This window comes from Phyllobates terribilis, unplaced genomic scaffold (assembly GCF_046119375.1).
Source record: "Phyllobates terribilis strain yellow unplaced genomic scaffold, ASM4611937v1 Scaffold_7__3_contigs__length_470593459, whole genome shotgun sequence".
Lineage (NCBI taxonomy): Eukaryota > Metazoa > Chordata > Amphibia > Anura > Dendrobatidae > Phyllobates > Phyllobates terribilis.
Genome location: NW_027362767.1, coordinates 276,763,930 through 276,787,825, shown reverse-complemented (window position 1 = coordinate 276,787,825; position 23,896 = coordinate 276,763,930). Strand labels below are relative to the sequence as shown.

The 23,896-nt window shown below is 50.1% G+C and overlaps 1 protein-coding gene across 32 annotated transcripts in view; it reads left to right on the top strand.

The window, feature by feature from the left end:
- The window catches only part of VSIG4 (V-set and immunoglobulin domain containing 4), a 791,917-nt gene that overhangs the window by 96,923 nt on the left and 671,098 nt on the right, over positions 1-23,896 (top strand). For 26 of the 32 annotated variants that reach the window (XM_073640886.1, XM_073640885.1, XM_073640876.1 and 23 more), the window contains one exon: positions 23,442-23,504. The exons of 3 other annotated variants lie outside the window; for them this stretch is intronic. In XM_073640886.1, coding sequence (XP_073496987.1) covers positions 23,442-23,504 — 63 coding nt within the window. Of the gene's footprint in view, positions 1-4,363; positions 4,430-23,441; positions 23,505-23,896 lie in introns of all 32 variants that reach the window. 3 more of the 32 variants (XM_073640887.1, XM_073640873.1, XM_073640902.1) reach the window with 1 other exon arrangement.

Sequence of the window (23,896 nt, the reverse complement as noted above, 5' to 3'; positions counted from 1 at the left end):
CATCTTCCATGGGGCATTATATAGGGGATGAGATCCTGCATGGGGCATTATAAAGAGGGGAACAGCATGCATGGGGCATTATATGGGGGCCACTATCCTGTATGGAGCATTATAAGGGGACCAGTATCCTGTACAGAGCGTTATATGGGGACCAGTATCCTGTACGGAGCGTTTTATGGGGGCCAGTATTCTGTATGGAGCGTTATATGGGGGCCAGTAGTCTGTATGGAGCGTTATATGGGGGCCAGTATTCCGTATGGAGCGTTATATGGGGCTAGTATTCCGTATGGAGCTTTATATGGGGGCCAATATTCTGTATGGAGCATTTTTTTCTGACAAGCATTTAGTGAGGAGGAGGTGGAGGGCATAGTGGAGTATATTTGTCAAAATGTCTGTTTGTCATTTGTCAAAATGAATCAGGTATGAATCAGTGAAGGCTACTATCCACCGATGGCTGATGCCAACAATTAGATTGGCCATATCATCTGCCTGCCTGACTGTCCATTTTCTATCTTCTGCAGAAAGTGCTGATCGTCCACACTCGGCCTGGCATCTACTCCCTGTCCATCATATGATTTATATTGTAATACTCCTGCTGCCAGGGCAGACATTGCTGGCCCTAAACTACCAGTCATCTTCTTGTCTGCCCCATCTTAATTCTTTAGCAGCCACTGCACAACCACACCAGCCTTATATCTCCTGGCTGCTCACTGTGTTTCATAGTGCTAGACTGTAGATCTGGGAAACATATTCTCTTGAGTGTATATAAACATAATATTAATTTTATTTCTATAGCGCCAACATATTCCACAGCACTTTACAATGAAGCAGGGACATGTACAGACAATAAAGAGAATACGAAGTAACACATAGTTCAACAGTTACAGGAGGAGTGAGGTCCCTGCTCGCAAGCTTATAATCTATAAGGAAATAGGGGGACACAATAGGTAAAAAAGTACTTGTCATGTACGGTCCAGCCATCACTATAATAAATAAGGGTTTTCAAGTAAGCTGCATGATCCGGTCATCTGCCGTTATCTGTCTAAGTGCAGTTACCAAGTGCTATTGGGTGCATGGAGGGTGTGGAGACAGATGAGAAAGAGGGACCAAATTCTAAGGAAAATTTAGAAGGAGGGAACAAGGAAGAGTTAGAATAGTGAATTGAGGTGATAGACCTGTCTAAATAGATGTATTGTTAAGGCATGCTTAAAAATGTGGAGGTTAGGTACTAGTCAGATTGTATGGAGTAGTGTATTCCAGAAACCTGGCACAGCACGAGAGAAGTCTTGGAGATAAAGGTGAGAGGTTTGGCTTTGTTAGTCTTAGATCAGTTGCAGAACGGAGAGCATGTGTAGGGTGGTAGACGGAAATGAGGGAGGAGATGTATGGTGAAACAGAATTGTGGAGCGCTTTGTGTGAGAGAAATATAAGTTTTTATTGTATTTTGTGGTGAATGGGCAACCAGTGCAATGACTGGCACAAGGTGGAGGCATTGGTGTAGAGGCTGGACAAACAAAAGACCCTGGCTGCCGCATTTACGATAGAGTGGAGAGAGGAAAGTTTGGTAAGATGGAGACCAATCAGTAAACAATTTCAGTAATCCAGATGGGAAGGAATAAGAGTGACAGTAATGATTTTTCCATTTTTAAAGGTGAGGAAATATGAAACACCTCCCAAAATAGGGCTAATTTTTCAAATAGCTTGGTGACAACAGGCTATAGCTTCTTCATATTCAGAAGAGTGCGCCTGTTTTGTCTCCAGAAAAAAGATGATTTTTCGTCGACTTGATAAAAAGCTTTTGTAATTGCTTAATTATTTTGTGATTAGCAAATCAGTTGTGGATCCCAAAAAAGGGATAATTTTTCACTCCTAGTTTAGAAACAATTACTTCTTCACATTCAAACAGTACCTATGTTTTGAGTTGTAAAGAAGGGGGCAGGAGTCAGGCGTAGCTAGATGGAAGCCCCCCATGACTGGGATTGGCCGTGAGGAGCCGAGTTTGGAAGATGCGGGGGTTTAGGATTGGGTGAGGACGTATGGGGAAAGGCATTAAAGAGTTGAGGGGTGGTCTGTGGGAATAGTGCAGGAAAGTGCCATTCTCCTGTAGGACTCGGACAGTGAAGACCCACTCACCCATCCTCTTCTTTACTCCGTTATTTTATAAGTTTTATAATGTGGGGATAGGGCTAGTTGATATAGGGAGGTTTTAGATGGGTGGTAATGCTTAGTGACTGTCACAGTGGCTGGATTGGCGGGGGGGTGGGGTTCTTGGAGTTGGTACTGATTTGTTGGTACAAGGAATTTGCGAGAATTCCGGGCAGTTTGAAGTTACATGGGGGGTGGTCTGGCAATTTTTGGTCAGGGTTCTGGACGGGGTTTTACCCTGGGAGCTCTTTCACGTATTGTGGAAGCATGGTGCCCTCGAGCTGGTGGTGCACGGCTGAGGGTAAGATGGCGGTTGGATTTCTTTCGTGTTATAAAAGCCAGACCTATTAGCTCCAAGAACCCTCCCCTCTGATTTTATCTGGTATTATTATTGTTAAAATGTTAATGTTTGTATGTTAATCAAATGCCCACTGTGGCCAAATTTATCCAAAGAATCCATTGGTGAAGTGTTTTTATTCGGAGTGGGTAAGGTGTAGCGTTGGAGAAGGTGGAACGAGGTAAATACGGTAAGAAGCCGTACTGGCCGTACCCGGTCAAGAGATAATTTTGGGATGGCTTGTTAAAAAGCTATGACTTCTTCGTTTAGTAAAGTGGTAAGCTCTTGATACTTTCCAAACAAGAATAATTTTTGCGCCCACCTGCGTGAAAACGCCACAGGTTCTTCCATTTCCAATGCCTGTGTATAAACAGCATTAAGGTATGAATCTGTTTCCAAAAAAGGGATATTTTTTGGACTGTTTATATAATTAAGTATCCTACAAGGTCTTATACTGCTGTGTGTGATTAAACAGGTTATTGGTTACAACCACTTACAATCCATTTTCCCCTAGCCAGATAGTTTGAGATGGCTTGGACATTATGAAGGCTGCCTTTCCATTATCGAGCTCAACATTAAATCAATAGATTCCAAGTGGAATTCTTATTGTCATACATATACTTTCCAGGCAAATAGTGGCTTGTTAGTAATGTGATCTGTGGCTAATTTTTTTGCCGCAGGTTAAATTTTTCAGAAAAATTTAGCAAAACCCTCAAATTCGAATTTCAAAACATCTGCTCATCTGTAGTATTTCCTTTTAGAATTGCTTCTTTAAAGTACCTCTTTAGTAAATGTATCCTCAAGCTGGTGTTCATGTTTCTTAAACTTTACCATACAAAGGCATCTTGCAAAAAAGACCTTTACGCTATGTGCCCACGATGCAGAAATGAAGCAGGAAATTTCTGCAGCATTTCTGCATCTCCCTGGCAGAAAAAACGCATGCAGATTGTGCATGCGTTTTTCCTGCAGAATACATGCGGATCCACATGCGGATTCACATGCGTTTCCGCATGCAGATTGACAAGCACTTTCCAGGCGATAGCATCACTTGGAAAGTGCTTGACAACTAGATCACACTGTATAAATCCATGCAAACAGCATATACAGTGTGAACCGTAAAAATTAAAACAAATAAAGCTATACTCACCCCCGAGGCCACGGCGTGGCTGCAGCGCTGCTTCCTGGCTGGTTCCTGGCTGCCGGCATATCGCGAGACAGAGCAGTGAAGGGCCTGCGGTCACATGACTGTGACGTCACCGCAGGTCCTCAAGCGATACCGGCATTCAGAGAAAAGCCTTCGGAAAGGTGAGTATAAACTTTATTTATTATTTTATTCTTTTTTCACAGGTACAATGGTACCCAGGTCTGGATGAGAGTCTCCTCTCCTCCAGAACTGGGTACCATCCGCACATAGAGACGCACAGAAGCCGCTTGTAAAAATGTACAGTCGCGGTTTCTGTGCGTCTCAATGCAAGTCAATGGCGGGAGTTCCGCTGCGCTTCCGCAAAATTAAATGACATGCTGCGGATTTTTGTACGCAGCATAAACGCTGTGGAAAAATCCGCAGCATGTGCATAGAACATGCGGAATCCCCTTGGGGACCATGGGGTGCGGATTACCTAGCGTTTCACAAGCGTTTACGCTGCAGAAATTCCACATCATAAACGCTTGAAAAGCACTACGTGGGCACCCAGCCTTACTTCCAGCATATGCCACTGTGTTATTGTATCACAATTTCTGTGACTTGCTTCATTTCGTGTGTACAGTATATGCCATGTTGGTGTCATATGCTGCCTTGTAGAACCTCTCACAGTACAGTATGTGCCTTCTGGAGGCAGCAATACAAAGCTAATAACACCAATTAATTGCATTTATTTATAGTGCAACCAATAACTGATAAACCTAAAGGAAATATAGTGACAATCACAGATCAAGAACGTAAGACAAGTAAGTACTTATCTGGTTGATCTCGTTGTTGAGGTGTATACAGCGCCTTGAAAAAGCATTCGTTCCCAGTGAACTTTTCCACATTTTTCAAGTTACACCCACACACTTAAATGTATTTTATTGGGATTTTATGTGATACCACCACAATCTAGCAAGTATTTGTGAAGTGTAAAGGAAATAAAAGGTTTTCTAATTATTTTAAAAATATAAATCTGAAAATCGTGGCGTGCATTTGTATTCAGCCCCCTGCAGTCTATAAATAAAATCCTGAGTGACCCATTACCTCCAGACAGGGCCGGCTCCAGGTGTTTCTGGGCCCCGGGCGAAAGAGTCTCAGTGGCCCTTTTAACACATACCACGATTCATGATGCACAGATACCGCAGATATATATATATATATATATATATATATATATATATTAGTACACAGGGCCCAGCCTGCCACCTCATCCTTCACATATGCAGACACGCGCACACACGGTACGCAGACATATGTACACACGGTACGCAGACATATGCACGCACACACGGTACACAGACATATGTACACACGGTACGCAGACATATGCACGCACACACGGTACACAGACATATGTACACACGGTATGCAGACATATGTACACACGGTACGCAGACATATGCACGCACACACGGTACGCAGACATGTACACACGGTACGCAGACATATTTACACACGGTACGCAGACATATGCACGCACACACGGTACGCAGACATATGTACACACGGTACGCAGACATATGCACGCACACACGGTACGCAGACATATGTACACACGGTACGCAGACATATTTACACACGGTACGCAGACATGCACGCACACACGGTACGCAGACATATGTACACACGGTACGCAGATGTGACACCCCAGGGGTCTGGTTGCCACAGTGATAGAGATATTACGTCTGAGAGCAGGTGGGAGGTCTCTTGGTCAGGAATCCTATGCATGCCACACCTCCTGCACAGTCCTGGGAGGGGAAGAACTTCCCCTATATAAAACTGGGGCTGAGGCAGGGTTAGTGAGTAGAGAAGAAGTAGAGACAGAGAAAAGAAGCAAATATAGGAACAGAACATCAGGAGCTCTGTGGGAGCAGTGTTACAAGGAGTCAGGGGCTGGCAGCTGCAGAGCTCGCCCTGACTGAGAAGATTTCTTACCGGACCCGGAGTCCGAGGCTGTGGGGACTAACTCCTACCCAGCAGCAGAATCCGTCAGGCAGGGGATTCCAGGTCCTCTGGCCAAGAAACCCGAAGGCACGGTCACACGCATGGGACCAGCACCGCCGTCGTGGAGCGGAAGCTACTAGAAGGCCCCGAGTCACCGGCCATACGGGTGAGCACCACACGGTACACTGAGGGACGTGGGCTACTTATACCCGCCTCTAGCAAGGTAGCCAGAAGAGTACAGTTAGTTTGGGAGGCCTACAACTCCGCCTGGCCAGGGGAGATCCCATCTGCTCAAGGACTGACCAGGCCCCAATCGCTAGCCAGTACTCCGGGAGGGTCTATCTTTGTCACCAGTAAAGACCCTGAACTACACCGTACCGTCTCCGAGTGGTTCCTGCTACCCCCATCATCCACGTCAGCTGCCCTGAGGCCATACCCCTCCCGTTGGGGGTTATACTATCACGCTGCACAATCCTACCACCGGCCTCAGCGGTCTGCCCTGCAGCAGCAGCTCCTTAGCTGTACTCAACGGGTGGCGTAGTCGTCCAACATCTACCGCTGATACATCGCCGCTCAGTTTGACTCCCTGGGCACGGACCGGGTCACCGCCACGAGACTACAACCCTCAACAGATCCGGCTCCGGGTAAGCTCCCGCGTGCGCAACGCAGCGCGACACAGGCCCAAGGGCGCGTCAACTTTTGGCGTAGTCGGCAGGATTTCGTGCCCGCAACCACCGGGTACTGCGTGCCTGAAAAAGACTGTTCAAACTTACCTGTGGTGAAGATTCCCGCCATCCGGCGCCATCTTCAGCCTTCTTCCCGCCATCGGTGAAGATTCCCGCCATCCGGCGCCATTTTCAGCCTTCTTCCCGCCTTCCGTGGAGTTTTCCCGCCGTTGGACGCCATCTTGAAGACGTCGCGCGGGAAGAAGAGGGGCGTGGACTCCGAAAGCGCGCGAGAACTGAAGCCCCGCCTCACGTCCGGACGTCGCGTAAGGTCCTGGAAGGAGCCCAGCAGACGCCGACGTCACAGGAGCGCGACGGAAGGTCCTCAACCCTGACGATCTACTGCGGAGCCGCGGCCTACGGAAGAGGATCATCGCAAGGTAGGCCACGGTCCACTAGGGGGGAGGAGGATGTCGGATACGGAGGAGAGCTTCACTGCCTCAACCCCCGCCAGCGCCACCGCTGCTGCAGTCATGCCTTTCACCATGCCCTATATCCCGGGAGCGGCCTGGCTACCCCAGTACTCAGGGGAGTCACATACCCTGCATGACTTTAGAGAAAAGCTGGATAGCCTCTTCCAGGTGTACCCCCTCACAGAAGAGCAAAAAGTGAGCATCCTGGTGGCCCAATTAACTGGGGCAGCCCGAAGGGAGGTAAAGTCCTGGCCACCTGGGGGGAGGACTGTCGCAGGGATACTAACCCGGCTGAGGGACACCTTTGATACCCGCACCTCAGCCGAGATCAAGCTTAGATTCTACGGGTGCAAGCAGCGAGCATACGAGAGTATAAGGGACTATGCCCTGAACCTACAAGAGGCCCTGAGAGCCATTAAGCAGACCGACCCTGACGGCGTGGGAGACGAGGACAGGCTGTTGACTGAACAATTTATAGAGGGTTTATATTGCAATGCCCACCGAACCCAGTTGCGGGCAATGGCCTTACAGGACCCTCATCTGGGATTTGCACAGTTCAAGGACAGAGCCATCCGGGTGCTCCGAGAACCGGCACCAGGTGGCGTTGTGACCCACAGACGCCCCACTACCACTTACCACCAGGAGGCGGCACCCTTGTCGGCAGGGCCTGTGGGAGCTGATGCGCAGGCTTTGAACAATGACCCGGCTCCAGACCTGCACCATCAGGTCCAAGAGCTAGCTAAAAGCGTTGCTGCTCTAACCCGAACTGTGCAATCTTTACAGGTTTCCACTCCAGGGAAGATCCAGCTGGCATCCGGACCGGAGGACATCCCGTGGCGTCGACCAAGGAGGACCCCACCGGCCAGAGGGAGACCCAGCGACCGATACAACGAGGACGGACGACCCATCTGCTGCCGCTGCAATCAACCCGGACATATGGCAAGGTACTGTCCTTTAAACTGGCACAACCTGGGGTAGAGGGCCAACCCCCAGGAAAAAGATCACCAGGCCCATCGAACTGGCGCGACAAATATGTGGGAGGACGTCCAGTCTTACCCGTGGTACTGGATGGCATTCCTATGAGTGCCCTACTGGACACCGGGTCACAGGTCACCACCATCCCGTACGTGCTCTTCAAGCAGTACTGGAATGACTCGGATATCACCCGCTACCCTGATACCCTGACGACGACTTGAGTATCATCGCCAGTAATGGTCAGCCTGTGCCACAGATTGGATTTAAAGAGGTGACCATTAAAATCGGTAGAGTCGAACTGGCAGCACAGGGACTGATCATTGTAGACATTGACAAACACGAGAGTCACCCAAAGATAACTCTAGGAACTAATGTAATTGAAAATTGTCTTGCAGAGGTGATTTTCCTTTTACAGCAGGTTGCCAAGAACGCCAGCTCCGGCGAGCAGCGAGTGCTCCAAAAAGAGATCCGGGCACTGATGCGACGGCAACAGGTGGAACTCTCCGGCGGTGAGATTGGTAGCGTGAGAATGTGTGACCCTTTCCCTATTGCCATGCCCCCAAAAAGTGAAATGATGATTTGGTGCCGGGCAGCTATTGGTCTGAGAGGTAGAGATTACCAGGCAATGGTAGAACCAGTTTACTCAGACAGTAGGCCCACCATCTTGACAGCACGGGGGGTGGTTAATGTACGCCATGGGAGGGTGCCCGTTCGCATAATCAATATCGGGAAGAGGGAAGTGTACCTGCCCCGGTATGCCACGCTGGCCAAATTATATACCATTAGCCAAAATGCTATACAATCTGTGGAACCCTTGCCTCCATCTCACCCGGAGGAAGGTAACGGCTCTAAGAAAACAATGGAGGACTGGTGTCAGCAACTACATTTGGGTACTGACTCCACTCCCTCACACCAGAAACAGGGAGTCTATCGGGTGGTTCAAGAGTACGAGAGAGTGTTTAGTAAACACCCGTTAGACTTCGGGCGAGTCAAGGGGGTAGAACACCACATCCCCACGGGAGACCATCCTCCCATAAAAGAGAGGTATCGACCCGTACCCCCTGCACACTACCAACACGCCAAGGGGATGCTTAGAGACATGAAGGAGGCTGGGGTGATCAGGGATAGCTGTAGCCCCTGGGCAGCTCCACTAGTCTTAGTCAAAAAGAAAGACAACACCATGAGGATGTGTGTAGATTACCGGAAAATCAACCGTATCACACACAAGGATGCGTACCCCTTACCAAGGATAGAGGAGTCTTTGGCTGCTTTAAGATCTGCTAACTTCTTCTCTACCTTGGATCTCACTAGTGGGTACTGGCAGGTTCCTGTAGCAGAGGCGGACCGGGAGAAGACCGCATTCACCACCCCGATGGGACTTAGCGAGTTTACCTGTATGCCGTTCGGACTCTGCAACGCACCAGGAACCTTCCAACGATTAATGGAGTGCTGTCTGGGCCACAGAAACTTCGAGACGGTCCTGTTGTACCTGGACGATGTCATCGTATATTCTAAGACTTATGAGGACCACCTGAAACACCTGGCGGAAGTGTTCGAAGCTCTGGCAAGCTACGGCCTAAAGGTGAAACCCTCCAAGTGTCACCTCCTGAAACCAAAGGTGCAGTACCTGGGACACGTGGTGAGCGCTGACGGAGTGGCTCCCGACCCTGATAAGATCACCGCAATTAAGGAATGGCCAAGTCCCTCCAGTGTAAAGGAAGTGCGGCAGTTCCTCGGGTTGGTAGGCTACTACCGCAGGTTCATCCCCGGTTTCACCAAAAAGGCAGCTCCTATGCAGGACCTCCTGATAGGCCAGTCCCGGAAGGCCAAGAACCAGAAGCCGCCCTTCAGATGGGAGAAGTTAGAAGAAGAGTCCTTCCGCCAGCTGAAGATGGCCCTCACGGGGGATGAAATCCTGGCGTACCCGGATTACAGCCAGCCCTTTATCCTCTACACCGACGCAAGTAACATCGGGCTAGGAGCCGTGTTGTCCCAGATCCAGGAGGGGAAGGAGCGAGTAATCGCTTACGCCAGCCGAAAACTGCGACCCACCAAAAGAAACCCTGAGAATTACAGCTCATTTAAGCTAGAGTTCCTGGCAGTGGTGTGGGCAGTCACCGAACGCTTTAAGCACTACCTCGCTTCTTCCCGGTTCGTCGTGTACACGGATAACAACCCGTTGACACACCTGGACACGGCAAGACTCGGTGCCCTAGAGCAGAGATGGATGGCCCGCCTGTCCAACTACGAGTTCACCATCAAATACCGGGCAGGACGCTCCAATACCAACGCGGACGCCCTGTCCAGGATGCCAAACCTACCGGACGTAGGAGAAGATCCAGAGGGACTGGAAGAAGTCGAACTCCCCGCGTTTCACCGTCATGGGACTATCCAGTATTCCCATCGGGTAAGGAGTAAGCAAGGCGCTACGCTTAACCCCTTACCTCACTACAACTGGGCGGAAACGCAAGACAGTGACCCTGCCGTCCGGCTGGTGAAAGAGATGCTGACTCGGCCAGAGGCTCGCCTTGACCCAGACGCTCCGGAGGAAGCCAAGCAACTGTGGGCAGAAAAGAGTAGACTGTTCCTTTACAAGGGGAAGTTGTGCCGCAGGATGGTTAACTCCCGGACGCATGAACTAATCTGGCAAGTAGTGGTGCCACGACGAGACGCAGCCATGGTGATGGAGGCATACCATGATGGAGCTGGGCATTTCGGATGGAAGAAGCTGGAGTTCCTGCTGCGCGGGCGGTTCCATTGGGTAGGCATGAGGGGAACCATCGAGAGGTGGTGCAGAGACTGTGGCCCGTGCAACCTGAGGAGGAAGGACCGTGCCAGCCAGAAGACTCCCCTGCAGTCCATCGTCACCCGGCAGCCGTTGGAACTGGTAGCCTTGGATCATGTAAAACTGACCCCAAGCAGAAGTGGCTACGTCTACGCGTTAACCATCGTGGATCATTACTCCCGGTTCTTGGTTGTCGTCCCCGTCAAGGACTTAACGGCTCAAACAGCAGCTAGAGCCTTCCAGCAGCACTTCTGCCGTCCACACGGGTACCCGGACCAAGTGCTGACGGACCAGGGACCTGCCTTTGAAGCGGAGGTCTTCCAGGAATTCTGCAATCTGTATGGCTGCCGGAAGATAAGGACGACACCCTATCATCCGCAAACTAATGGACTCTGTGAGAAAATGAACCAGGTGGTAATGGATCTTCTGAAAACGTTGCCCCTGGAAGAACGCAGTCTGTGGCCTGAGAAGCTGCCCGATCTGGTGGACCTATACAACCACATCCCGGTAGGTTCCACCAACTGTACCCCGGCTTACCTAATGAGGGCGAGACCTGGTAAGTTACCTGTTGACCTGGAAATGGGAGTCCTGACACCCGAGGACACTTCACCAGAAGCAGACTGGGACACAGAGAGGCAGCAGCAGTACCGGAAAGTACAGGAGAGCGTGGAGCGAAGTCTCTGTCAGGCTAGGGAGAGACAAGAGAAAACTTACAACCAGTATGCTCCCGCTGTTCCCCTGGTGCCCGGAGAGCAGGTCTTGAAGAGGAAAAGACGGCTCCACAAGTTGGACGACCAGTGGGAGAAGGACCCGTACACCGTACTGCCCTCAAGCCACGAGAACCCGAAGGTCTGTACCATCAGTAAAGACGGAGGGGAGACCACAGCCATTGTATCCCGGGATCACCTGAAGAAGTGTCCTGAACAGCTACGGAACCCTGAAGAGGAACAAGAAGACCATCGACCCGTAGAGGAAAGGGAAGATATGGTTAGTACTTTGCTCGGAGACTTCCCTCGGTCTTGGACTCAAGTCAATGGTGCAGTTGTGGTACCCGTACTCACCTTCCTCCAACCAGCATCCCAAGCACCTACGGAGCAACAGGTAGAGCTGGAAGAACAGCCGGTCCAGGAGGCAGAAGACCCCACACCAGCAGATCAGGAGGATCAACCCTCTGCTTGCAGTGAGCCTGCCATATCCCTAGTGAGCCAAAGGGCCCATAGACAGCTGCCCAATTTACCCTTGACAGCTCCTACACCCTGTAGTTCAGGGCCAGACAGTCAGCTCCGTAGGTCCACTAGGGCCACTAGAGGCCAGTTACCCGCACGTTGGAGGATTTGAAGTGTATAAATTGTTTTATTTGTGGTTACCTGTTTTTCTTGTTGCTTGTGTATAATTATGTGTTTCTAGTTGTTTATAGGAGTCTTTGGTGGATTTACCGGGAATCCTGTGTACATAGTTGGAGCGTAACCCAGGACGGACTAAAGACTGTTAAGGACTCGGGGCAGGACAGACCCCTACCTGGTTACGTCTCCCTGTTTTGGTGAAATGGACACCTTGCTTTCTTCAAAGACTGCACCCGGTTACGGACATGCCGTGACCACCTTTATGTGTTTCTTTATTGTATTGTTATTGTTATATCTTGTTATGTTTTTCTAAAATATGTTTAGTCCCGGAGTACTAAATTTCACTAGGGGGGAATGTGACACCCCAGGGGTCTGGTTGCCACAGTGATAGAGATATTACGTCTGAGAGCAGGTGGGAGGTCTCTTGGTCAGGAATCCTATGCATGCCACACCTCCTGCACAGTCCTGGGAGGGGAAGAACTTCCCCTATATAAAACTGGGGCTGAGGCAGGGTTAGTGAGTAGAGAAGAAGTAGAGACAGAGAAAAGAAGCAAATATAGGAACAGAACATCAGGAGCTCTGTGGGAGCAGTGTTACAAGGAGTCAGGGGCTGGCAGCTGCAGAGCTCGCCCTGACTGAGAAGATTTCTTACCGGACCCGGAGTCCGAGGCTGTGGGGACTAACTCCTACCCAGCAGCAGAATCCGTCAGGCAGGGGATTCCAGGTCCTCTGGCCAAGAAACCCGAAGGCACGGTCACACGCATGGGACCAGCACCGCCGTCGTGGAGCGGAAGCTACTAGAAGGCCCCGAGTCACCGGCCATACGGGTGAGCACCACATGGTACACTGAGGGACGTGGGCTACTTATACCCGCCTCTAGCAAGGTAGCCAGAAGAGTACAGTTAGTTTGGGAGGCCTACAACTCCGCCTGGCCAGGGGAGATCCCATCTGCTCAAGGACTGACCAGGCCCCAATCGCTAGCCAGTACTCCGGGAGGGTCTATCTTTGTCACCAGTAAAGACCCTGAACTACACCGTACCGTCTCCGAGTGGTTCCTGCTACCCCCATCATCCACGTCGGCTGCCCTGAGGCCATACCCCTCCCGTTGGGGGTTATACTATCACGCTGCACAATCCTACCACCGGCCTCAGCGGTCTGCCCTGCAGCAGCAGCTCCTTAGCTGTACTCAATGGGTGGCGTAGTCGTCCAACATCTACCGCTGATACATCGCCGCTCAGTTTGACTCCCTGGGCACGGACCGGGTCACCGCCACGAGACTACAACCCTCAACAGACCCGGCTCCGGGTAAGCTCCCGCGTGCGCAACGCAGCGCGACACAGGCCCAGGGGCGCGTCACAGACATATGTACACACGGTACGCAGACATATGCACGCACACACGGTACACAGATATGTACACATACAGACATACAAACATTTTTACACAAATTCTTAAAGACATATATAAAACAGACAAATATATATACACAGTCATACACACTGACATTCACATACATGAACTCACACAGACCCATTACAAATATTTTTAATATGGGGATTGGGGAAGCCTCACTCACCTGTCCCCGGTCCAGTGTCCTGTCCAGCAGCTCCTCAGGTATGGGGCAGTGCAGGGCCCCCGGCGTGTCACAGACTTCATGGCCCTGAAACATCAGAGGGGCCCACTTGCGGTCTGGTCTGGGCCGCTCCCGCCCATCTGTGCAGGACCTCTGCTCCGACGGTGTTTGATTGCTGGCACTCCCCCCAGACATGGCCGCGCGCTGTGCGGCTGTGTCTGCTAGTAATGACGCGGCAGGGGCGACACACAAGCACAATTAAAGGTGCAGTGCCGTCGACCCTGCCCCGTCATTACTAGCAGACACAGCCGGACAGTGTGCGGCCATGTCTGGGGGGAGTGCCGGCAATCAAGCAGCGCCTGCGTCCCTGAACAGGTGCCGAGGAAGCGGCCAGGGCCCCGACAGTGAGTGGGCGGTGGGCCCCGACAGTGAGTGGGCGGTGGGCCCCGACAGTGAGTGGGCGGTGGGCCCCGACAGTGAGTGGGCGGTGGGCCCCGACAGTGAGTGGGCGGTGGGCCCCTCTGATTTTCCAGGGCCCCGGCACTTGCCCGGGTACGCCGGGTGCTGACGCCGGCCCTGCCTCCAGAAGTCACAGAATTAGTAAATTGAATCCACCTGTGTGTAATTTCTTCTCAGTATAACTACAGCCATTCTGTAAAGCCCTCAGAGGTTTGTGTGAGAACATTAGGGATCAAACAGCATTATGAAAACTAAAGAACACATCAGACAGGTCAAGGATAAAGTTGTGGAGAAGAGTAAAGCAGGGTTAGGTTATAAAAATCCGACCAAGCTCTGAACATTTCTTGGAGCACTGTTCAATTCATTATCCAAAAATGGGAGTAGTTACTGGTTTGATTTTTCACCACACTTAGGCCTCAATCAGACATTTTGATTCTTATCATATGTAAAAACACAGCCTGCTGTTCAGTGCTTTGTTCTGAGTTTCTTCAGTGTCGGTCAGTGTTTCAGTTCTTATCATGTGTTTTATCAGCGATTCTTCACTGATGAAAAAAATGGACAAACCCGCCCTGTCCATTACAATGTTACTCACAGACAGCACACGGATGTCATCCATATTGTAGGCTGTGACTTTCACAGAACCATAGAATTTTATAGGTAATTTTGATCAGTGCGTCCAAACAACATGGTCTGCAAGAAAACACAGACATGTGAACAGCCTCATATAATATAATGTGTATTTGTTCTCGCAGTGATTTTCAGGGATGTCTGAATGAGGCCTAATGAAGATGTTTCAGCCGTGTGCCGAATGCATACTAATTGATAGCGTCAGAATATTACTGATGGCAGGAGCAGATGGCGGTATTTTTGGTCTGAGTGCGATCAGACAAATCATCGGATCACACTCAGACCAATGTTATTCTAAAAGACCATGCACATGTTCAATACTTTGCTCGGACAATCTCTGCAGCATGTTCAAATTTGATCCGATATTTGGATCGCGCTCGGCCATGCAAATCAATGAGTCCATGCAAAACATCAGATTGTACTCGGATGACATCTGAGTGCAGTCCAATTTCCATGGACTGACAGAATGGAGAAGATGGAGAAGTTTTTTCCATCGTCTCCTCATCCGAAAAAAATCAGAGCAGACTATGATCACACTCTAATCAAACTCTGACCAGAATGTGATTTGCATAGTCGTCCCAATTCTCTCGAATAAGAGAATATAACGTCACCTGCACCTGCCCTAATTCTTTATACAGGAACATGACAAATGACTTTGGAGCTCTGTAGTGAAACAAGAATGGATCTTCCTGGTCCTTAATCTCTTTGGCAGTTTTATATCTGCTACCTTTAGCCGTATGGGTTCTCCATGTCTGTACAGTGGGTACGGAAAGTATTCAGACCCCTTTCAATTTTTCACTCTTTCTTCCATTGCAGCCATTTGGTAAATTCTAAAGTTCATTTTTTTTTCTCATTAAAGTACACTCTGCACCCCATCTTGACTGAACTGTATGAGGGCTTGTTTTTTGCGGGACGAGTTGTACTTTTGAAAGACACCATTCATCTTGCCACATAGTGTACTGGGAAAAAAAATTCCAAGTGCAGTGAAATTGTAAAAAAATACAATTCTGACATTTATTTTGGGGAATTGTCTTTATGGTGTACATTTTGTGGTAAAAATTACCTTGATTCTCCTAATCAATATTTTTGATCGCTTGCTTATTATGTGGAATTGCAGAGACTAAAAAAATGTAATTTTGACGTTCTTGAATTTTTTTGGTTTATGGAGTTTACTGATCAGGTTAATTGATTTTATATTTTGATAGATCGGACTTTTCTGAACGCAGCGATACCATATGTGTATTTTTTTTATCTTTTGAATATCTTTATTTTCAATGGGGGAAAAAGTGTGTGATTTGAACTTTTAGGTTTTTTTTTGTTTTTTTTCATATTTTTTAAAACTTTTTTTTTACTTTTTCTGTTATGGTTACCCCCCTGAGGAGACTTAAAGATGCGATCGTCTGATCGCTTGTGCTATATACAGCGATGCCCCAGCATCGCTGCATATAGCAGAAGTCATGGTCTTTTTTGAAGCCCAGCCACAGACAGGGTTTCAAAGGAGCTCCGTAATGAGAGGATCGGGGGTCATCAGCTGACCCCCAGCTGTCATGACAACCAATTGGAGACCCGCTATCACATAACGGGGGCGCTGATGGGCGGTGAAAATTACATGCACACATGTCGGTGCGTGTTAAATGCTGCTCTTTAACAGGTAAACACCCACTCCACCCATGATTGTTAGCGGCAGGTCCTGGCTGTAATACACAGCCATCACCTGTCGGGTATAAGGCGGGTTCACTATAAGAACCCTCTTCATATACCCACTTTTGACATGCGCTGGATATGTGTAATAGAAGGAGAAAAGTCTTTCAGAGAATCAGTGCGAGATGTATGTAATAAGGAGAAAGAGCGCCATCTGGTGAGCATTTCAAGTTTTCACGCTGGACCTGGTCAGGTGACCTCCAGCAAAGGATTTCAAAATTTAACGGTCGAGCGCGCAGAGCCTGAGGTGATTTCGGCGCCAGACACAGAGAGAGACGTGACGCAGGCCGGAGGCGCTGAAGTAACCAGCGAGAGAGACCGGGGTGAGAGACCCGTAAGGCAAGACGGGTGGCTGCCGGTGAACGAGCGCGGGATTCAGCGCAGCGGTCCCTCGGGTGTCACGGCTACGGAAGAGGACCGGGACTTGGATACGACATTAAGGAAATGTAGAAGACCCTCCTACCCACGACGTGGTAAACCGCCCCGATTGACAGGACAAAGAGAGGATAGAAACGAGTCGTGCCGGAGAGATCTCAACAGCAGAAGCCGACGAGTGTCATCACTGAAGAGGGCTGTCACTTCAACCGCTCCCTCACGGTACCGGGAACAATCGGGTTTAGGGTATCAGGTTGGGAGGGGGACGGGTGAGGTGGAACAAGTCTAACGGGAGCTAATTGACTTTGTCAGAAAAAGACTTAAAGGCCTAGCGGGAATAACCGGAGACCCCCGCTAGGGCCATTTGCAGAACCAATGGACTTCAGTGCTATTCCCATATTTGGGCTAGATACAGTATTTTAGAGAAGGATTTTATTGCTATTGTTATTGCTATTGTGATGTATTGTGTGTTATTGCTATTGTTATTGCTATTGTGATATTGTTCTCATTACTAACCCCTGTTGCAATCCCTGTCAGCTTGTTTAATATATATACATATATAAATTGTTATTTATAGCTATTTGACTGGCATTTGTACTGCGGATGTCGTGAATAGGTTAATGTCCAATCAAAACAGCTTGAACCAACAGGAAAGCAGCACCATACCGCTTTGTCCTTTGCAGCTGTACGGTCAGCCATTGACTGGAACCTCCCAAAAAATCCAAACATAGCCGAAATTATTTAAGAGGCACGAGCGTTTCTAGAACCTTTGGCCACTTATTTCTCGTAAAGGTCAGATAGATCACTTGTGCATCTTCTGATCAGAGATTGGTGGATATACAGTTGGGCTCAAAAGTTTACATACCTCAGCAGAAGTTTTCCTTTCTTGGCCTTGTTTCAGAGAATATGAATGATAACAAAAAAACTTTTTCTCCACTCATGGTTATTGGTTGAGTGAAGCCATTTATTGCCAAACTACTGTGTTTTTTCTTTTTAAATCTTAGGCCATGTGCCCACGTAGCATTTTTGTAGCGTTTCTGTAGCGTTTTTACAGCTGCGAAAACGCTTGGAAAACCGTCTACCATGCAAAGCAATGTGAAACCTCCCACATCGTGCTGCGTTCACCAGGCAGGGGTTCAGCAATCCCTCAGGTAATTCAAGAGTGTCTGACAGAACCCCTTTCTATGTGCCTTCCTCAGTCGTCTTCCTGCGCTGGCTCTCGCCCTCCTGCCCTGCGCCTCGCAATCAGTGTCCCAAACCGGTAGCCTTGGGTCTTGTCGGGCGACTTGCAGTCCCCTGGACCCTCTGTGGCCACCTTTTCAGTGATATAATTGCGGATGTGGCCACTGCACCTTACAAGTACAGCAGCCTCCGGTTCCTAGCTGAGCCTTGTAGTTCTCCAGTAGTTTAGGGGCCGGTACCCTCTGCGGCTCGATCCCTCCACCGCCTGGCAGATTCTGGCGTACGGGTGGCCTCCAGCACTTCTCGTACCCCTGGGATCCCTTCTGTTCCTGGAGCCTTTCTCCTGCTCCCTCTCCTCTCTCAGCCCTGGGCCTCTCGGGCTGGACCCTCCTCCCGAGCAGAGCTCCTGCAGAGCCTCTGCTCCTTTCACTTCTCCTTCTCTGACTGGCTTGTCTTTCTAAGATGGCTCCCCTTTTTATACAGCTTCTTTCATGTGCTCCCCTGATCTACGTCCTCCACCCACACCCACTACATGGTTCCCCCTCACTAGGTTCCCCTCCACTCCTGCCAGGGACCAGGGACTGTGCCCTCCCTTAGGAGCAATCTCGCCCTGCCCTACTGAAGTGGATGTGTTGGATGCAGGTGTTAGGGTCCCGGGCAGCACTCTATCCTTACCTGAGAGTGGGATACCACACCTCTGGGTGAGATGCAGTACCTCTGTGGCGACTGAACCCTCAGGGGCACCACATACCCCCTTGGTAAAACACAGCACGTCCGCAGGCTGGAACAGAGTAAAAACAGGGTATGTTACAGACATGCAAATTGTTAGAATGCATTCGCATAGAAGATAAGCAAACTTTTATTCCCTTTATGGGAGGCACTTTTTCTTGAACGTTACTGGCTACGTTTTTATCACAACATTATAAGAATTTTTAAATAACATTTTTCTTCACATATGAAACATTTTTCATATAAAACATTTTTAACAGGTCACAGCGCGATCTGCAACCGGGTGTCCATTCCATTAAACAAGGTGCAATTCTGGTGAACATGAGGGACCTGTCTGAAAACCCTCGATGTAGGCCCTGGGCGTGGCTGCAGGGCATAAGTGATCCAGGTGTTTGACCACGTCTACGGCCATGCCAAACGGGTTTTTGTTCTGAGGTCATTCGTTGCATAAAACCAATAAGGAGCACTTTAAGAAGTGCAATTATATACAAGTAAAGTTTTTCGGTTATTCACCGTCCATAACCTTAGTGTCTCTATACCCTCACCGGGTAACTGGATAACAAACATTAAGTCTTCTGTACCCTTCTGGGTAACTTATGTACAGTTCAGTTCCATCTACTACGCTTTAGTAGTGGTGTCCCCGCCGTGGAAACACCTCATTTTTGCAGGCTGACCCAGCCGAGTCAGCAGCCCTAGACTGCGGGGGCAGGTCCTCTTCCTCCTCGACCACTCTGTACACCTGGAGGGCGTACCACCCGCGCTCCCTCTTGTGTCGGGTGAAAGTGACACGATCACCGGGGTAGAGGTTCCTGTCGGGATGTCTTGCTCAAGATGGGACTCAACATCCAGCCAATTCACAAATATATCCCGGGCTATCAATATATAGAAAGGATATAAATGAGCTTGAAAAGGTACAAAGGAGGGCAACAAAATTAATAAAGGGAATGGAGGGACTGCAATACCCAGAGAGGTTGGCAAAACTAGGACTATTCAGCCTAGAAAAGAGAAGGTTGAGGGGGGACATAATAAATGTGTACAAATATGTTAGGGGACAGTATAGAGACCTTGCCCGGGATTTGTTCAAAAGGAGGGATATTACGGTAACAAGAGGGCATTCACTAAGACTGGAAGAGAAAAGGTTTCAGCACCAGCATAGGAAGGGGTTCTTTACGGTAAGAGCAGTGAGAATATGGAATTCACTGAGTGAGGAGACGGTAATGTCGGATTCACTAAACCAGTTCAAGCGGGGACTGGATGCATTTCTAGATACCAGGCAGATTTCTGCATATACTTAAAAATAAAATAAAATAGTAGGTTGATACAGGGATTTATTCTGACTGCTGGTTTCAGAGTCGGGAGGGAATTTTTCCTCAGGTGAAGATTGGCTAAATCATTTGGGGTTTTTGCCCTCCTCTGGATCAACTTTAGCAATTACAGAACTAACAGGTCGAACTTGATGGACGCAAGTCTTTATTCGGCTTTACTAACTATGTAACTATATATGTAACTATGTATATATCTGTGGATCTCTTATGAAGCCCCATCCGGCCTCCAGGTCAAATTTGACTATAAGCCCCTCCACACAGGGACTGGGCGTGACCGATTCTGCCTTGCGGGCTTGAGCTTTGGCTGCCATATTCCGGGCCTCCATCTGCTCCCAGCGCACCCGCCAGGTGTGCCGCTCCCTTTCCAGCTGCAGGAGTTCTTGCCAGCAGTATTCCTCCCTACTGAGGGCTTGGGCCTGGGTCTCCCACGGGAACCCCATAAGATTCCCCTCCCGGTCGTCCCACCGAAATTCTTCTCCTTTTTGGTAGGCAACCAGGGGCGCTGGTGCAGGTATTAGAGGGGGTCCCTGCTGGTCCTCGACTTTGTCGGACCAGTCGTAGGTGGTACGTCCGTACACCCACTCGGGTGCAGGGGCAGGTGGCTTGGGAAGGGGGCCGAGCAGCAGGTCCGCGGCATGGGCGCCCGGAGTTACAGGTTCTGGGCCCAGGAGCTGCTCTAGGGCGGACGCGCCCGGGAACGGAGAATCCTGCCGGAGGCCCAGGAGCAGGTCAGCACATTCAGCGCCCGGGACAGGGAGACTCCTCTTACCTGCTCCCGCGGCTTCTCTTGTGCTGCACGCTGCCTCCTGGCGCTCATCAGACTCCGCCTGGGTTGGAACGCTGCTGGTGTCACACAACGCTCTCTGCTGCCGAGCAGCAATGTTCTTTAGCAACTCCTGCTTCCATCTTGTGACTGCTGCCTGCTGGGCCTCCTCCACTCTGCGGCTCAGCTCGTGCACATCAGCTTGGAGGAACTCTGTATCCTCCGGGGACAGTTTAGAGATTACCCTGTCCAGGGTGAGGGGTGTCTCGGGCTGCTGCAGGCCATGGGCGGGAGCTCGGTCCTGACCTCCGTCCATGCTGGTGACGCGCCCCCTGGGCCAGTGTTGTTGGGGATACCCGGAGCCGGATCAGATGGGGGTTGTAGTCTCCGAGTGGCTGTGACCCGGTCCGTGCCCAGGGTGTCAAGCTCAGTGTGTGGCAGTCCTTATAATGTTACTAGATGTTCTTTTGTGTCGACTACGCCACCCGTTGAATTGCGGTCAATACGGCCGCCGCTGCAGCAGGGTCCACTGAGGCTGGTGATGTGTGTGCAGCTTAGGTAGTATAACCCCCAACGGGAGGGGTATAGCCTCAGGGGGTCAGGTGTAGAGGATGGGGGTTGTGGTGGTGCAGCGAGGATGGAAATGAGACTCAGAGTCGGGCTGTGCAGTTCAGGGTTTGTTTACTTACTGCAGTTGTTCTGGTCACTCCGGCCTTGAGTGACCACCCGAGCCGTGCTGCGTCCACCAGGTCCTGGACTCGGCCAACCCCCAGGTGATTCTGGAGCGTGGTCCTGAGCTCCCTTTCTGTCCTGTCCTCTTCTCTGGCCTTCCCCACCAGGGATCCACCTATGTCCGGCTCCCTCGGGCCTCTTGGTGGTAAACCCTTGTCTCTGGGTTCCCTGACCCTATTCCTGGTCTGCCTTCCGGGTGGATTTAGTGGGTGATCGTGGCAGATCGATCCTGCCCACGACCTCCGGTTCCTGGCTAAGGTGTGCTGTAGCCTCTGCCAGCTTGGGATCCGGTACCCTGTTGCCAACTCTTCACCCTCTGGTCTAATTTGGGCTCTTGGAGTTCCTTCTTTCTCCCCCTCTGGGTCTTTCTTTCTCCTCTCTCTCTCTCTCTTGGCCTTGGAGCTGCTCTTCTCCTCTGCTCTCTTCCTCTGCTCTGCTCTGACAAAAGACTGACAGACTGACCTCTCTCTGCAAAAGACCGACGTCTCACTCTGCAAAAGACCCTGATCTAAGATGGTGCCCACCTTATATACTCCCTCTATGTGTGAGCTCAGGTGACCAGCACCCAATGAGCTCCTAGCACTACCCAGGCTGCTCCCCCTATCTGCCCCTACACTACTGGGATGTTCCACCCCCCTCCCACTCCAGCCAGGAACAGACACTGTCGTACCTGCACATTTCTCTAGTGGGAGTACCATCGGTCTGTTCCTCGGAAATGGGATGTGTGTAGTGCATGCAGCTATCTGAGCTCAGTTCCACACTCCATCCTTACCCGGGAGTGGAATACCACACCTCTGGCTTGAGGTGTAATACCCCTGTAGCAGCCGAATCCTCAGGGTGCTACACTGGCTTCCCGGTACGGTCTGGCTTGTCTGCTGGAGACCACACCCTGTCTCCACTGTTTCTCTCCTCCTCCTCTCCCCTTTCGGGGGTGGTTCCATGGCAGCTTTCTGTCGGTCACTCCTAGGGGCGGTCCCCCCACTTTGATGGACCCATCTATATACATGGCCACTGCTGCTTGGGGCGGGCCCCGCTTTTGGCGCCATTCTGGAACCCGGCCCACTATGGGAAGTTCTTTGTTGTCCTTGAGCATGCACATAATGGTGCCCGTTCTTCTGGGGTGGGCGCCACATTCAATATAGAACACAGTCTCTAGGTGCACAATACCCGATGATAACGGTGGGTTCATATCCTGTTCGTGACGCCAAAGATGACGCGCCCCCTGGGCCGTGGAGTACTCGGTGCCGGGCCGGTCGTTGCTAGAGGAGATGTCACAGTGGCGGTGACCCTGTCCGTGACCCAGGGCGGTCAATCAAAAGGGAATATTTACAGGGGATTATAGTTTATATATGGCACCATAGACCCCTTGATGATCGCGGCCCGGTCCAGGAGCCACCGACATCAGCGCTATAGTGCAGTGTATTGCCGCGCAGAGATCGGCTCACTGCACAGCAATACCAATGCCAGCAGCTGACATCTGCGCATGTCAGTGACGTCATACGCCGCTGCGCTGGGATGCAGATGTCAGCTGCTGGCCTCTGATAGGCCGGCGGCTGGCATTGGTATTGCTGTGCAGAGAGCCAGTCTCTGTGCGGCAATACAGTGCACTACAGCGCTGATGTCAGCGGCTCCTGGACCGGGCCGCGATCGGAGTCTATGGTGTCTGTGGGCCGCATGAAGCAGCTGGAGGGACGGCATGTGGCCCGCGGGCGGGGGTGTTTGAGACCCCTGCTGTAACCAGTTATCACAGGACACAGGTTATCACAGGTCACAAATAACGTTGATGAAATAGTGTATGCCTTGTGACATGATGACGACAAAGTGAGAGTCCAAAGAGGGAGTAGGATATCGCACTTTCAGCTAAATGCAAATGTGACATTATCCTCATTTACAGATTTATATCACAATGAACTGGGTAGACTGGTAAATGAATAAGATGCTGCCTCTGTCTGTACATAGTGATTCACGTATATTGTGCCATGTACTGCTCATATAAGAGAGTGGTGGCCCACCGGAGGATTCTCCTGCTCTCCTGTGGGCCAGTCCAAGCCTGTGTATATCTCTTGGTTCTAGAAACAATATTACATATGTGATAATCTCTGTTCATTTCTTATCATTTTAGCAACACCAAGCACCATTTTTACTAAGAAAAAAGATGCTACCATTCTACCTGAAGTCACAACAAGTAAGTGATAAAATGTTTTATCTGTCACTTAGTGTTAAACTGTTTGTCACCTACTCTCTTCTGCACCGTTGTCTTGTGTGCACCATTGGTCTTGCCAAGCAGTTCAGTACCGCTTCCCAAATACTTGTTTTGCATCAATCTCCAACCTCCTCTTCCTTGATTGACAGCTCTGACATTACATGGACTAAAAGAAGGAGGATATATATGGAAAACAGGTAGGTTGGAAGGTTCACTGAACTGCGTGCAACCACACCAGCCTTATATCTCCTGGCTGCTCACTGTGTTTCATAGTGCTAGACAGTAGATCTGATGCTGGGAAACATACACTGTGTTCCAAATTATTATGCAAATAATATTTTCTCAGCTTTTCCCAAATTACCTATATGAATTGC